Source organism: Phragmites australis, chromosome 1, assembly GCF_958298935.1.
Source record: "Phragmites australis chromosome 1, lpPhrAust1.1, whole genome shotgun sequence".
Lineage (NCBI taxonomy): Eukaryota > Viridiplantae > Streptophyta > Magnoliopsida > Poales > Poaceae > Phragmites > Phragmites australis.
Window position 1 is genome coordinate 50,972,898 of NC_084921.1, and position 15,972 is coordinate 50,988,869.

The following is a 15,972-nucleotide window of genomic DNA, read 5'->3' on the forward strand; positions in this document are numbered from 1 at the left end:
ACGATTTTTTTTTTTGGGGGGGGGGGGGGGGAGTGGGGAGGGCCAGTGGTCACCAGCCTCAGTATAAGATTAAGCAAAAATTAAAGCAGTACATTATTTGAACATAGTAGCAGAGATCCTGGAAAGACTTACCTAATAATCTCGCAGTTGAAAACACACTAGCAATGACTCACATGCAAAACAGTTCCTCTAATCTGCTACCTACTAGCATGTGAATAAAATATCCAGTTAAAGAATGTTAAGAAAAGAAAGAAAACAGAGCAATCAAGCTTCCATAAACATGGAGTAAGGAACTTAGACCTTGGACAAAGCTGCTGCATAATAATCTAACAGTTCAGAACAGTAGTTGCAATAGTAACTTACATATAGTCCCTTACACGACAACCTAAGTTTTAAACACTGGTGCATTCATATCACGTATAAGAAAAGCATGTCCAGTGCAAACGGGTAGCCCATTAAAGGACAATGGTCCGCATACCACAAACTGGAAGCATGCCAAATCTCATACCACAAACACTTAACATTAAGAATCTATGACATATCTTCATGATAGAGATGAAGTCCAAGACCAAGACGTGCACATGCACGACGAAAAGCCATTGCTTCTGCCTTCTGTACAGGATCACCATAGCTTGTATCATCAACAGAAGCAGTTCCAGTGGCCTCTCTGTAGATCTGATAAAAAAGAGCACACAACATTGTCAAGATACTCTTTATGTTAGTTCTAGCCATATAATAAATACAACTACTTGCACTTACAACAGCATAACACAGAGAACCCGTCATCAACTAGTTAACAGTTCACCGTTCTCGGTTCATGTAATACAACGATGATATACTTAGTGATCTCTTAAATCCTCACATTGTCATGTACGTATAAAATCTCATCTACTCATGAATCCCCTGCACCTTGCGTATGTTTATTGAAGTTTTAATTATGTAATAGAAGACTGTATGGAAAAATAGTATCATCCAAAAAGGGAGTAGTAAATGCCAAAATGGATCCATTTTTCATTAATAAAAAACGGAACAAACAGTTTTTTGGCATTGACAAACAGGCATGGCCAGTTTACAAAAAGTACCGTAATAATTAACAAGCAGAAACAACTAAGCAGCAACTAGCTGTTTTGTTCAGAATGCAAAAAAGCCAACAGAGATGGAAAAAATGGATCCAATAATAACAACAGGGTTATGAACACAACTTGCATTATAAAAGCTTCAGGAACTACTAGAAAAGAAATTCAAAATTCAGCATCAAGCCAATTAAGCATTAACAGAAGAGAGTCAGTGGACACCGACATACTTAGAAAACAAGGGCTCAAAATAACAGCGAGGGACATGCAAATCTAAACACGGCTTGTTAACATCAATATTCTATAGTTACGTTTAACCATGGATGCAGTAGACAGTCTTTGGGTAGGTTATTGGACATTGTGTTATGCCTATTTCAGTAGAATATGGTAATCATAAAGGTAACAGTGGATCAAAAACAGAACGGAACTTAGTTTGAATTTATCAATAGCCAGTAGGTTGATAAAGATGAATGAAAGCACATTTATCAGTAGATTGCCAAAATACAAATGCAGCCACAAAATTCGGACTTCAACCAATTTTTCAGATTTCTATGGCATTGAGTTATAGAGATCAGTCATGTAGATATAAAAGCATTTGCTAGGAGAAAAGAGGTACCTCTGCATCAGTCCCATGAAGAGTCACACGATAGACAACAGATACAGATTTCCCATCAGATGAATAAACAATGCTGCGGATCTCACCGGACCATTCTGTAATGGATTACAAAAGGATAGAAGTAAAATAGGAAATGTAATTCCTCAACAATTCAACCTCTTCAAACTTTACCATCAACAAGAGAGCAAACAAATATCTGATTTAGTGAATAGTGATGACCAGAAGTTCACCTGGAGCATGTATGTTCAGAATTTTGTTGACAATGTGCCTGCAAGAGGCATCAGAAATGAGATCACAAGGATACAATGTGGTTCCCCTTATATAAAAAAATAAAATGGACTGGGATAATACACATATAGCTTCCACAATCCAGCATCTTTTTCTCTAAAATGACAATGGTATCAAAATCAAAGCACTTATTAAACATAAACCAAAAAAAAAAAAGTCTGATTCTCAAACTGCAAAGGAGGGCCCTCGAGTTGTTGAGAGGTAAACAAACGCCAAAATGGTGAAATTCTCAGTTTATTTTTCTGATGAGAGATTCTGTCAGGTTCCTTTAACAGGACGATGGATTTCACCTAAAGATATGCTCATGTTCATGACAGTTCCATTGAAGTTGTGCTGCAGTAGCAACCTCTTCGATTTAGAAAACCCATAGATCAAGTTTGCTCTATAGAAGTGTGGCAGATGTCGTCCTAACTAGTCATGAATCAGCCATCAAGGTTAATCAGTCCTCTGTTAATCAATCATCATTTGCAACTTTGAGAACATCACTGAAGGAATGAAGCCTTGAACCAACAATCAAGTCACTCTTACTAGATGTGATTCCCACTACACAGAACTACATAACATATCTAACACGTTTTTTCCTATGAACTTTTTGGAAAACACTATGATTCAACTAACCTACCCATCAACTCAGTAATATCTTACTCCAACACAACCTAATGCTTACACATAACTCTGCAAAATAGGCCAAACTTAAGCGAAAACGAGCACAAATCTCCGTACTTGCCCAATCGTTAGCATCATTGCACGACAAAAGCAAGGTTCGATGGGTGATCAGCTGATCGCGACAGATCGAGCGGGTGGGCTCACCATGGAATGTACTTGATGGCGAAGCCATCATCCTCGACGCGGGACTTCACGAGGGAGTCGGGAACCCTCTTCCCGAGCTCCTTGAGTACCTCGGCGAGCGGCTTGCTGATGCCCTCGGTCGGGGCGACGACCCCGCCGCCGGCGAAGTCGTCGTCGTCCTCTGACAGGAGCTCCGGTTCCTGCGGGTGCCGCGACGCGCGGGCCTTCGCAGCGAAGGGGCGCGCGAGGCGAGGGGTGGGCGCGCGGCGGAGGAGGCGGGCTAGGGCACCGGGAACCATGGCGGGGAGCGGAGGGAGCAGGGGAAAACGAGGGAGCGGGTTTGGTTGGGTTTTGCAAAGGATGTGCAGTTCGACCTAACAATAATATGGTGCAGGTTCATGCATTTCAAAGGAAAACGGGAGGTTTGAATTGTTTCTTTTAGCAAAAAAGAGATATTTCAACTATAAACCTAGGTGCTTAGTTGTATATGTGTGTTTCACTGGCTAAGTGTACCTATGTTACAATAAAAATAAAAATATTAAGTATAGTAACATTAAACATAAATTCAAAGACATGTAGATGTGGATGGACTATGAAAACGACACTGAACAAATACGTTAAGAGGAATGTTATAGTTTGATTTTAGATGAGATTTGAAAAAAAGAAGAGCAGATTATTCGTTAATTTCTCTAGTATTTTATTTATTTATTTTAATTAGTAAAGTGAGTATATCTATAGTCGTTAACGAGATAGAGAGACTAGAGGATAAGGTTAAATAGTAAAAGTGAATAAATTATTTAAATTTTATATGTTTTTATTATATGGAAGAAGAGCGAGAAGAAAATATAATATGATAAACAACTCATATTTATATAGTAAAGATTTACTTCTCTTTGATGATAAGTGCACGGATAAAATATGGAGACTCTTCTCTTCTCCTTTCTCATACCTCCTTTCTTTCTTATTTTCCCTCCATCTCTTTCTTCCAATGACATTCCAGCCAAGTAGGAGGGCTTGAGCCCCTCGGCCCTTTGAATCTGCCCCTACTTCTTCTGTGATGGGAAATAGAAACTAGCTGAGACCTAAATGTTCAAAGAGTACAAAGAGCCGCAAAGTTAGTAGGATATGTCACTCGTTTTCGGACCGTTAAATCGGCATCAATGGTTATGATTGTTTGAATATATTGCTCTAGCTTTCTATGAAGCCCGGACTTTCCCAGCTTCACGCCACCCCTATTGACTTTCTCTCCCTTCGTCACCTCCTCCATACATCACCACTAACGGTTTTATTCAGAGTCTGTTTGGCAAAACTTTCAGAACAGCTTTCTTGCTAGAATCAGGGGAGCTCTGTTAAACAGCACATTTCATCTTTTAGCTCCATGAGTGCAATTCATGAGAGTGATTATCTGAAATGAACTAAAAGCTAGTGAGTTGAAAAAACAGCTTCTCATGATTCACTTCCCACACAGAATCACTTCTTCCATATAGTTTATTCTAGAGAATCACTTTCAACCATAGAATCACTTCCCTCAGAGAATCACTCTCCACAGAGAATTTGAATCAGGGAGAGCTCTATCAAACAGACCCTTAATGTACTTATCGGTCCTAGCCACTCAATAGTCCCAACTGCATCTGGTGTAGCCTTGCCGCATTTGCAGTTTCTCGTTGCTTATTTTTCTTGCATTGTGTCTACATTGTGCTGCAAGTCTGCCTTGAGCTGCTAGGGCACATCGTCATCGCCTATCGTCCAAGTTTTCAAAGTTCACAGTTGTTTCCCCGCTCCGCGGGTCTGGCACCACATATGCGTCCTTGCTTCACTGTAACACCCTGTGTTTAGCATATTGTATAATTACAGAATTAGCTCCAAATTAAAACTTTTTGAGGATAATTAAGTAAGCTAGTACATGTACAGGGATGTGTATGTATGCCAGTACATACACCTTCACACATGTTGGAGGTATGGAGTTGACTAGTTGTTCCAAAGTTTACCAGTGCAAATTCTAGCAAGTATCACTGCATTAGGTTGACTGTCATGCATTATTGGATTTTATGATTCTTTATGTGGAGGTTTGAAGTGAATGTCTCTCAACTCAAACCTACTCTTAAATTCTGGTCAGCTCAAAAAAATCAATTTCAGATTCAAATTCCCTTTAAATTAGAGATCCAGATTAAATCAACTCCAAATAAATAATTGAAGTTGATCTTAATCCAAAGTCAAGTTCCAAATTCAAATTTCCAATTTGAATTATTCCAAACATATGTTTGATTCTCTTTCTCTTTTTTTTTTCTCTCTTTCTTTTTCTCCTCCAAATTCTCACTAGGCCGGTTTCCTTTTTTCCCCTCTCTTTTTATCCGGCCCAACTGGTCTTCTTTCTTCTTCTTTTTAGCACGGGCTAGCTGCCGGCCCGTTCGGCCGCTTCCTTCCCCGCGTGGGCCGCCATCGCCTTCCCGGCCCACTCGGCCGCACGCCAGCGCGCCGGGTGCGCCCGCGCGCACGTTCGCTCCGGACCGTCCACCGATGCCACGTGTCGCTCATCCACCCGCGCCACACCCCTCTTCCCTCTCCCCCCTCCCTTCTCTCCCCGCCACCGTGAGCCCCGTTTTCTTGCAGGAAGAACGCCTCCCCGTGCAGGGGAGGTGCTGCCGAATTTTGCCGCGCCGCCGCTTCCCCCCCCCCCTCAGGCGCTGATCTGACACAACCGCCGCCTCTCACCGTCGTCGCCGTTCTGTCAGTCGAGTTCGTCGTGCTGTCAGTCGAGTTCGTCGTGCCGCGTAGTGCCCCGGCGTCTAGCTCTCGCGGCGAAACCCTAGCGGAAACTCGTCGCCGGTGAGCTTCTCCGCGCCACGCCGTCGTAGCCCTCGCCGCCGACGCCAAATCCCCCTCCCCTCCACGGCGCGCTGCGCGCGTGCGCCGTGGGCTGCCCTGCCGCGCACCCCCGCTTGGCCCACCCGCCGGCCAGTCGACTAGGCCGGCGTGTACCGCAAAATGGGCCATGCCTCCTGGGCCGGCCCAGGTTCTAGAGGCCCGGATGGAGCCCAAGTGGGTCCCACTTGGTCACTGTTCATATGGGCCCCTTTCACTGTTCAGTGGGCCCCACATGTGAATAGTATCTTTTTCATATTTTCCTGAATTAAATCTTCCAGGAGCCGTAACTTCTCCGTTCTGGCTCCGATTTCGGCGTTTCCTTCGCCGAAATTCCTTAAAAATCAAGATCTACTCATTGGCCAACTTGTGTTGTCTGTTAGGGCTTGTTTGGCTTTTCAATTGGTATTAATCGGTTCTTCTTTAGTTTAGCCGTGTTGATCGTAGTTGTGAATTACAGAGGAGCAAGAGCGGGAACAAGAACATTTGTTTTGCGAGATCTGTGCTGGGATTATTCAGGCTGAAGAGGATCCTGACTTTGACCAAAATCAAGAGGAGAACTCCGGAGAAGGCAAGTCCTATTTTCCTTGATCATATTGAACCTATGTTTTCCGATAATCTACATGCTCAACTAAAACTGGGAATACTACTGCATGTGCTATGTATTACGCTTTTGCAATTGTTTGTAGTAGTTAATCCTATCAACATTTGCCATGCCATAACTAACTTCACCCAGAATACATATCACCCTAGGATTACCTATTGTTATCTATATTAACGATGGAAGACGTCTTGATATCTAGCATGCTTAGGATTGAATACGTCTCCTCAGAGGCGTCGCTTTTAAACTGCATCTCCTCGGAGATGATAAATTATCATTATCCAATGACAAATCATATACCATGAATCCTTGATGGATATGAATTTCGTGATGGATGTGAGATCCTTGTTAGTGTGTGGGATATGGTGGGTGGTGTGTAAAAATTAGTGAAAACTGTTTTGGCGGGGGCAGGTAGAGTAGTCCTCTGTGGGAAGGGATGCTCTTGGGGGCATGTGGTATTGTGGGAATACTCGTGCTGGGAGATGCCCACCCCGGCCGCTTAAGGACCGAGTCATTGCGGCCCGTCTAGCCTAGCCACTACGTACAACCATACGTCCTGTATGGGCAGGACTTGACTTTCCTTTCACTGGACTGGATCGGACATCATACCAGGAGGCTGAGAGCAACGAGCAGGCAAGTACTATCCTGTCCCGCATGCTTGGAGGTTTCTAGTACCGGCCAAGGCTTAAAAAGGGATGCTGGCCTTCAGAAGCATGCAGCTCTGGTACTTGGGCGTGTCTCGTGGAAAAGCCCGGTAGGAAAGGTGTTATGGAGGGTCTCGCTATGATTCGCTCCCCTGCATGCAACAGTGGGAGGCTGAGCATATCGCGTGGGTAAAGTTGTACAACCTCTGCAGAGTGTAAAACTATTCGAATAGCCGTGTCCACGGTCATGGACATGCGACAGCAGCAATCGCGTTGACTAGACTCAGGGTGCGTGTGTCTTGATGAGTGAGTGTGTGGACTAGATGTCCGTATGTTAATGTTCCTGGCTCGATCCGCCAGAAGCTGTGTGGTACTAGAGGTATACTAGTTGTGATAAAAGGGACTGCGGAATGAGGTATAGCCCCTCCCAGGACCGAAAACCCCCAGATAAAGCTTGTTACTGGTTTTGAACTATTAAAACAGTTTTAAAGATAATCATTGATGATACAACTGAATACCTACATAGATTGCTTTACGCTAAAACTATTCCGTAAAGCCTTATCCTTGAAATACTTCATTATGCATCTATGAAACCCTTGAAAGTAGTATAGGGCTTGCTGAGTACCTTTTGTACTCACTCTTGTTGTCATTCAGATGAAGAAGATAACGCCGACTTTGCCGGGGGCGAAATCGGAGACGAAGAGTAGTCCAAGCGTCGTGTTCGCACCCTCGCTGCTTGTGGCTTGGGTCCTTTTTCTGCTGTGCTTTTCATGAAGGCCGCTAGACCATGTTTGTAAAAGACAATATAGTTTGTAACTTAAAGTACGCTGTACTTTAATGTATTGTACGAAGTTTGACTGTGATACTACAACTGTTGTACTGTACGTATCAGCTACGTAATCCAGGGACTGATACAGGAGGCACAGGAGATCCCGGCAACGCGGGTCTTACAGGAGTGGTATCAGAGCCACGCTTGGCTGTAGGATGTGACCTTAGGATAGTCTTGCCGTGTCGGTGTGCTTGTCAAAAACTATGTTATAAAACTTCCTTCTCCGATACTTTCTGGCTGTTTAGTTGGAGTTGTTATTCTGGTTCTGATCTGCCCTTTTTCCTGGCAGATGGAGGACGAGGACTGGACGACAGTCCGTTGTGAGCGGGTGCCGTACTTCCCCAAGATGTTGTGGGAGGCCTGCATGCGCTTGGGGTACACCAAACGCCCCGAGTACATTGGGCGCGAGTACGAGGAGTGTGGCTCCTAGATGTGTGAGGTGTACCTATAGGTGTTCGACTGCTCGAGAGATGTCAGTTTGCAGCCGTGGCGCGTCCACACCATAGGCGTCCGGTTCACTGACACCTACCAGTTGGTGGCCAGTCAGGCCCTTCAGCACCTTTGTGGGATTCACGTGCGAGAGGTGACTCGCGGACCTATGAGGCACCTTCCAGCGAATGCTGGCCAGTACGCCGCTTGGTGCGCGCGTATGTCAGCGATGGAGGACTCCGGACGTGGAGACGTTGAGGACGACACCACTGCAGTAGTTACAACCCAGTACGTCCACGCTCAGGAGCACCTGTACGACGACTACTACCGGCTGTTTGAGGGTGCCCGTCAGAGGGTAGTGGAGTCGGAGATACGGGAGCGAGCTCTCCGTATCTTGCTAGATGAGGCTAGAATCCAGGCAACCGCCGCAAAGGACACCGTGGTGAGGTACCGCGAGGGTTGGCAGAGAGCAGTGAGGGCCCACACACGGGACCTCAACAGAGGGCACGCCATGAGTGGCTCCCGGACCAGGACTACCGCGAGGAAGAGTACCTACTGTCTACCGGTGAGTCGGACTCAGGACGTCTTCATCGCAGGTGTTCCCCTCTTACCGGCTCGCATAGCAGAGGCCATAGCAGATGGCCGAGTCGGACCCTTCCCAGTCCCAGCAGCCACTGGAGGTTTAGCGCCTGCGGAACCGATCCAGGACGGTGACATAGAGTTACCAGTCGACGGCTCCGAGGAGGAGGACCCCAGCGAGCGTGAGCTCGTTGACGACGACAACGACTTCGACATAGACGGGGGCACCGGCCTCGCCACCACCTCGACACCAGCCAGGACTTACTCACCTACTGAGTCAGCCGTCGGCAGTACCGCTGATAGGTCCCCAAGCGACACTTGAGGACGTCGCATAACGTGTAGTTAGCAGTAGGAATAGGCCCTGATATAGCTTTTGTTGTAGATAACCATGTAGTCAGATGCTCTGCGAAGCCCGCTTTTGCTGTTGTAGATCGAGAGCTTTTGTACTAGTGACCTAGTTGAGATAGTCCTAGGTTTGTTTAGAACATGTTGCTTGTATATGATATATGGTGTTGCTTCTACCTTACTTGCCCCTGCCTTATAGCTGTATCTCAGCTTTTACTCCCTCTCTTGTCACAGAAACAGATGGACTCGTTTGAGGGATCTGCTCGTCATCGTGCGGAGCGCCAGATAGTACCTGTTGGTGAAGTCCATAGGAGAGGATCTCGCTCGGGTAGTACTGATGGATCACGAGGAAGGAATTCAGGAGAACAGTACAGAAGGAGAGATAGGAGTGCTGGTCCGCAGCCCAGTCATGAAGTTCTCCAGAGCCATCACAGCAGTTAGAGAACCCAGCTGCCCCCACCACCGGAGAATGATCTGGTGGCAGTAATGGCAAATCAGACCCGTCTGATGGAGGCAATCGCGCAAGCGGGATTCAATAACAGAGGTTATGGACCTCAGAGTAAGATAGGAGAATTCATGAGAGTTAGACCTCCAAGCTTCGACAGTACTGATGATCCCCTTGAGGCTGATGATTGGCTCAGGGCAATCACTAGGAAGCTGCAGGTTATCAATTGTGAAGGCCAGGACAGAGTGAAGCTTGCCGCTCACCAACTCACTGGGTCAGCAGCAGAATGGTGGGAAAATTACTGCGAGGCATCGGCAGATGCCGAGGCCATCACTTGGGAGGAATTCTGTGAGGAGTTCAGGAGGTATCATGTGCCAAATGGGATTATGGAGATGAAGGCTGACGAGTTCCGTGAGCTGAAACAAGGGCCAATGACTGTCAATCAGTATATTCGGAAGTTCATCCGCCTTTCCCGATATGCGCCGGAGGAGATATCAACTGATAAGAAAAAACAAGATCAGTTCAAAAAGGGGTTGCGGCACAGCCTGTATGTGCATCTTTTGCCAGTGTTCTATACTGACTTTAATGCATTAATGAACAAAGCTCTCCTATTAGAGGAGGCTTGCGCACCTCTCGAGGCAGAAAAAAAGAGAAAGTTTGCTGACCGGAAACAACAGGGCAATAAGTCCCAAGGAACCAAATTTGGCCAGAGGCAGAGAGTCCAGTATCAACAACAGCCGACCATGCAGTATCCAGCTTCGGGATCCATATCCCGTACAGCAGCCTCAGGTTCTCGCAGCTCCAATACAGGAAGGTCTCAACAGAGCAGTGCTCAGACGCCAGCGGCTACGCAGAGGACTTGTTTCATCTGCCACCAGCCAGGGCACTATATGAAGGACTGCCCCCAGGCTAACTCGAACAATGCACCAGCCCGTTCAGCCCCAGCAGCAGGAGCAGGACGAGGAGGAAATCGATCAGCGGGTCAATCCAGAAATGTTGGACAAGGCCGCGTCAATCACATTGACGCTCGAGAAGCTCAGGAAGCACCGGAAGTTGTACTCGGTGAGTTTCCCATTAACTCAACCCTTGCAACGGTTTTGTTTGATTCTGGGGCTTCGCATTCGTTTGTCTCTTCAAAGTTTGCTACACTGCATAAGTTGCCTACTGTGGTTCTTAAGAACCCTAAGATGGTTCAATCCCCTGCGGGAAATATCCTGTGTCGTTTAGGATGCCCCCGGGTTAAACTCCAGTTAAGTGGGGTAGAGTTTCTAGCAAACCTGGTAATTCTAGATTCAAATGGAATAGATGTCATTATGGGAATGAATTGGTTGACCAAGCACCAGGGCAATATAGCCTGTGCAAGCAGAAAGGTTACACTAGTCAATCACAAAGGGGTCAAAGTAGAGTTTGAGCCCAAGAATCCCCGGACTGACCCAATGGCATAAAGTATGGCCGAGCAGTTAATTGAAGATGTGCCAGTAATATGCGAGTATCTAGATGTGTTTCCTGATGAATTACCTGGTATGCCACCGGATCGAGAGGTGGAGTTTGTGATTGATCTCTTACCAGGGACAGCCCCAATTGCCAAAAGACCTTATAGGATGCCAGTTAATGAACTGGAGTTGCTGAAGGAACAGATTAGAGAATTGCTAGCAATTGGCTTCATCAGACCAAGTTCTTCACCTTGGGGTTCGCCAGTTCTTTTCGTAGAAAAGAAGGATGGGAGTCAACAGATGTGCGTAGATTATCTCTCCCTGAATGAAGTAACCATCAAGAATAAATATCCACTGCCAAGAATTGATGATCTATTTGATCAGCTCCGAGGAGCTATATATTTCTCGAACATAGATTTGAGATCTGGGTACTATCAAATGAAGATCAGGAAAAGTGATATCCAGAAAACCGCCTTTGTGACGAGGTATGGATTATATGAGTTTACAGTTATGTCGTTTGGACTAACCAATGCCCCGTCATATTTCATGAATCTGATGAATAAAGTATTCATGGATGAATTGGATAACTTCGTAATAGTATTCATTGATGATATTCTGGTCTATTCAAGGAGTGCAGAGGAGCACAAACAACATCTGAGAGTGGTTATAGAAAGACTAAGAGCACACCAACTTTATGCCAAATCCAGTAAATGTAAGTTCTGGCTTCAAGAAGTGGCATTTCTTGGACATATTTTGACGGCTCAAGGAGTCTCAGTGGATCCTTCCAAGGTTGAGACAGTAGTTGACTGGATTCAACCAATCAATGTCTCGGAAATTAGAAGCTTCCTAGGAATGGCAGGTTATTACCGCAAGTTCATTGAGGGATTCTCTAAGATAGCCAAACCAATGACGAAGCTTCTCCAAAAAGATGCCACATTTGAATGGGATGAAGCCTGTGAAGAAAGTTTCCAAGAGCTCAAGATGAGGCTGACTACAGCCCCAGTATTGAAGTTACCGGATATCCAGAGGGATTTTGTGGTCTATTGTGATGCCTCACGCCAAGGTCTGGGTTGTGTGCTGATGCAAGACGGCAAGGTTGTGGCTTATGCCTCTAGACAGCTAAAGACGCATGAAGAAAATTACCCAACTCATGACTTGGAATTGGCAGCAGTAGTACATGCACTTAAGATATGGAGACATTACCTTCTCGGGAATAAGTGCGAGATCTATACTGATCACAAGAGCCTAAAGTACATTTTCACTCAGTCAGAGTTAAAACTGAGGCAACGGAGGTGGTTGGAGTTGATAAAGGATTACGATCTAAGTATCCAATATCATCCAGGCAAGGCTAATGTTGTGGCTGACGCCTTAAGTAGGAAGGTCTATAGTCATGGCCTACAAATGCAGGAGATAAGGCCAGAGCTTTTTGCGGAAATTCAGCATTTAGATCTACATATAGTACAAGGGCAAGCCCACACTCTAGTGGTGCGTCCAACATTAGAGGAAAAGATTCGTGAAGCTCAACTAGGAGATAGTGAAATTCTGAAGGTCAAGAAGAATCTTGGGTTGAATAAAGCACCTGGTTTCAGAATAGATCGACAAGGTACTGTTTGGTACAAAGATAGGATATGTGTGCCAGATAAAGATGATCTTAGGGAGTTGATTATGGATGAAGCCCACAACTCTCCCTATTCCATTCATCCCGGATGCACCAAAATGTTCACAGATTTGAGAGTCAAGTATTGGTGGACAGGGATGAAGTTTGATATAGCAGGGTTCGTTGCTCGGTGTGACACCTGTCAAAGGGTCAAGGCAGAACACCAAAGGCCAGCAGGATTACTGCAACCACTACAGGTTTCGACATGGAAATGGGATGAAATCGGCATGGATTTCATAGTCGGGTTACCCCGAACTCAGAAGGGTAACGATTCTATATGGGTTATTGTGGATCGTCTGACTAAAGTGGCCCACTTTATACCTGTCAAAACCACCTATAGTGGAGACAAGTTAGCACATTTGTATATTGATAATATTCTGAGGCTACATGGGATACCAAGCAGGATCGTTTCTGATAGGGGTCCCCAATTTACATCAAGATTCTGGAAGAGTCTGCATATTGCCTTGGGAACTAAATTGGACTTTAGTTCTGCCTACCACCCACAGACTGATGGTCAGACAGAAAGAGTAAACCAAATCTTGGAAGATCTTCTGAGAGCTTGTGTACTCACCTATAGCAAGGACTGGGAGAAAAGCCTGTCATATGCAGAGTTCTCCTACAATAACAGTTATCAAGCCAGTTTGAAGATGTCACCCTTTGAAGCATTATATGGGAGGAAGTGCAGAACACCCCTTCTGTGGTCAGAAGTAGGAGAGCGTTCACTCTTCGGACCTGCATTAATCAAGGATGCTGAAGAACAGGTTGCCAAGGTCAGGGAGAATCTTAAGACGGCTCAAAACAAACAGAAAGGTTATGCAGACAACCGAAGGAGGGACCTGACCTTCGAAGTAGGAGACTATGTCTACCTCAAGGTGTCCCCAATAAGAGGTACTCGGAGGTTCCAAGTCCATGGTAAACTGGCACCGCGGTATGTGGGACCCTATAAGATACTAAGTAGGGTTGGTACAGTGGCTTACAAGTTGGCGCTTCCTGCAGAAATATCAGATATACATGACATATTTCATGTTTCACAGTTAAGGAAATGCTTGAGAGTACCAGAAGAACAGATTCCCTTGGAAGTTGAGGATCTACAGCAAGATCTCCAATATAAGGAAAGACCCATCCGAATCTTGGATGTGACAACCCGTCAAACCAGGAGGACAGCTGTCAGGTTCTATAGAGTACAATGGAGTAATCATACAGAAGCTGAGGCAACTTGGGAACGTGAAGATGATCTGAAGAAGGAGTTCCCGGATTTATTTAAGGGACTTTCTGAATCTCAGGGTCGAGATTCCGTTTAAGTGGGGTAGATCTGTAACACCATGTGTTTAGCATATTGTATAATTACAGAATTAGCTCCAAATTAAAACTTTTTGAGGATAATTAAGTAAGCTAGTACATGTACAGGGATGTGTATGTATGCCAGTACATACACCTTCACACATGTTGGAGGTATGGAGTTGACTAGTTGTTCCAAAGTTTACCAGTGCAAATTCTAGCAAGGATCACTGCATTAGGTTGACTGTCATGCATTATTGGATTTTATGATTCTTTGTGTGGAGGTTTGAAGTGAATGTCTCTCAACTCAAACCTACTCTTAGATTCTGGTCACCTCAAAAAAATCAATTTCAGATTCAAATTCCCTTTAAATCAGAGATCCAGATTAAATCAAGTCCAAATAAATAATTGAAGTTGATCTTAATCCAAAGTCAAGTTCCAAATTCAAATTTCCAATTTGAATTATTCCAAACATATGTTTGATTCTCTTTCTCTTTTTTTTCTCTCTTTCTTTTTCTCCTCCAAATTCTCACTGGGCCGGTTTCCTTTTTTCCCCTCTCTTTTTATCTGGCCCAACTGGTCTTCTTTCTTCTTCTTTTTAGCACGGGCTAGCTGCCGGCCCGTTCGGCCGCTTACTTCCCCGCGTGGGCCGCCATCGCCTTCCCGGCCCACTAGGCCGCACGCCAGCGCGCCGGGCGCGCCCGCGCGCACGTTCGCTCCGGGCCGTCCACCGATGCCACGTGTCGCTCATCCACCCGCGCCACACCCCTCTTCCCTCTCCCCCTCCCTTCTCTCCCCGCCAGCGCTGCAGGCCACGTCGCCGGCCGCCGCTCTTCGCGGGACAGCTCCGCCCCGAGCCCATGCCTCACCCTTCTCTCTGCCCCTGCCCCGGCCACTGTGCTGGCGCCGCAGTACGCGTGCTTGTGGTAACCTGCCACGCGTCGGCCGGCCACAGGCCACCGCCGCCGCGTCGCACGCCTCGCTGCGCTCCACCTCGCCTCCGTCGACCCGCGGTGGACACCCGCGCCCGCTCGCGTGTCCCTCGCCCTCGCCTTAGTGCCGCCTCCCCTCCCAGCTATAAATAGCAGGCCGGCACTCCCTCCTTACCCATTTCACCACTTCCGCCACCGCCGCCCCATTTCTCGCCTCGCCACTGCTCGCCGTCGACCATACGCCACCACCGACGAGCTGCCGAGGAGGACCTTAAGCCGACGCTGCCCGCGTGCCACCGTCCGTTGGCCCGAAAAGCTCGACGGGAGCTGCCTTCGCGCGAAGCCCGAGCCGCCGTCATTCGTCGTCCCCACCGCCGACCACAGCCGTCGCTTGCCACCGTCCGACCTCACTGGTGAGCCCCCTAGCCTCCCTAGAGTCCCTAGGCTAGCTAAGTAAGCCACCCCATGCGCCAATTTGGCTGATAGCCGCACACCGACGCGTTTGTGGTTCGGCCATCGCGTCTGGTCACCGCCGGCACGTGCCTGTGTCGTATGTGTGTTCACCGGCCATCGTGCCGAGTTCTTCGGGACCGTGAGCCCCGTTTTCTTGCAGGAAGAACGCCTCCCCGTGCAGGGGAGGTGCTGCCGAATTTTGTCACGCCACCGCTTCCCCCCCCCCTCCGGCGCTGATCTGACACAACCGCCGCCTCTCACCATCGTCGTCGTGCTGTCAGTCGAGTTCGTCGGGCCGCATAGTGCCCCGGCGTCTAGCTCTCGCGGGGAAACCCTAGCGGAAACTCGTCGCCGGTGAGCTTCTCCGCGCCACGCCGTCGTAGCCCTCGCCGCCGACGCCAAATCCCCCTCCCCTCCGCCGCGCGTTGCGCGCGTGCGCCGTGGGCTGCCCTGCCGTGCACCCCCGCTTGGCCCACCGGCCGGCCAGTCGACTAGGCCGGCGTGTACCGCAAATGGGCCATGCCTCCTGGGCCGGCCCAGGTTCTAGAGGCTCGGATGGAGCCCAAGTGGGTCCCACTTGGTCACTGTTCATATGGGCCCCTTTCACTGTTCAGTGGGCCCCACCTGTGAATAGTATCTTTTTCATATTTTCCTGAATTAAATCTTCCAGGAGCCGTAACTTCTCCGTTCTGGCTCCGATTTCGGCGTTTTCTTCGCCG

At 47.2% G+C, this 15,972-nt stretch overlaps 1 protein-coding gene across 1 annotated transcript; it reads right to left on the bottom strand.

Moving 5' to 3' along the window:
• Positions 1-286: 286 nt before the first annotated feature.
• On the bottom strand, positions 287-3,149 carry LOC133925605 (DNA repair RAD52-like protein 1, mitochondrial). Its single transcript, XM_062371476.1, has 4 exons — positions 2,788-3,149; positions 1,920-1,957; positions 1,690-1,784; positions 287-675 (listed from the first exon to the last, which is right to left on the bottom strand). Exons 1-4 carry the CDS (start codon positions 3,063-3,065, stop codon positions 532-534), a joined length of 555 nt encoding a protein of 184 aa, XP_062227460.1. The 5' UTR covers positions 3,066-3,149; the 3' UTR covers positions 287-531.
• Between the last annotated feature and the right edge of the window lie 12,823 nt (positions 3,150-15,972).

Coding starts and splice junctions, on each gene's coding strand:
- LOC133925605 (XM_062371476.1), bottom strand. CDS start 3,065: ATGGTTCCCGGTGCCCTAGCCCGCCTCCTCCGCCGCGCGCCCACCCCT. Junction 1,958..2,787: donor GCCATCAAGTACATTCCATG/GTGAGCCCACCC, acceptor TGCCTCTTGCAG/GCACATTGTCAACAAAATTC. Junction 676..1,689: donor TTCATGGGACTGATGCAGAG/GTACCTCTTTTC, acceptor CTTTTTTATCAG/ATCTACAGAGAGGCCACTGG.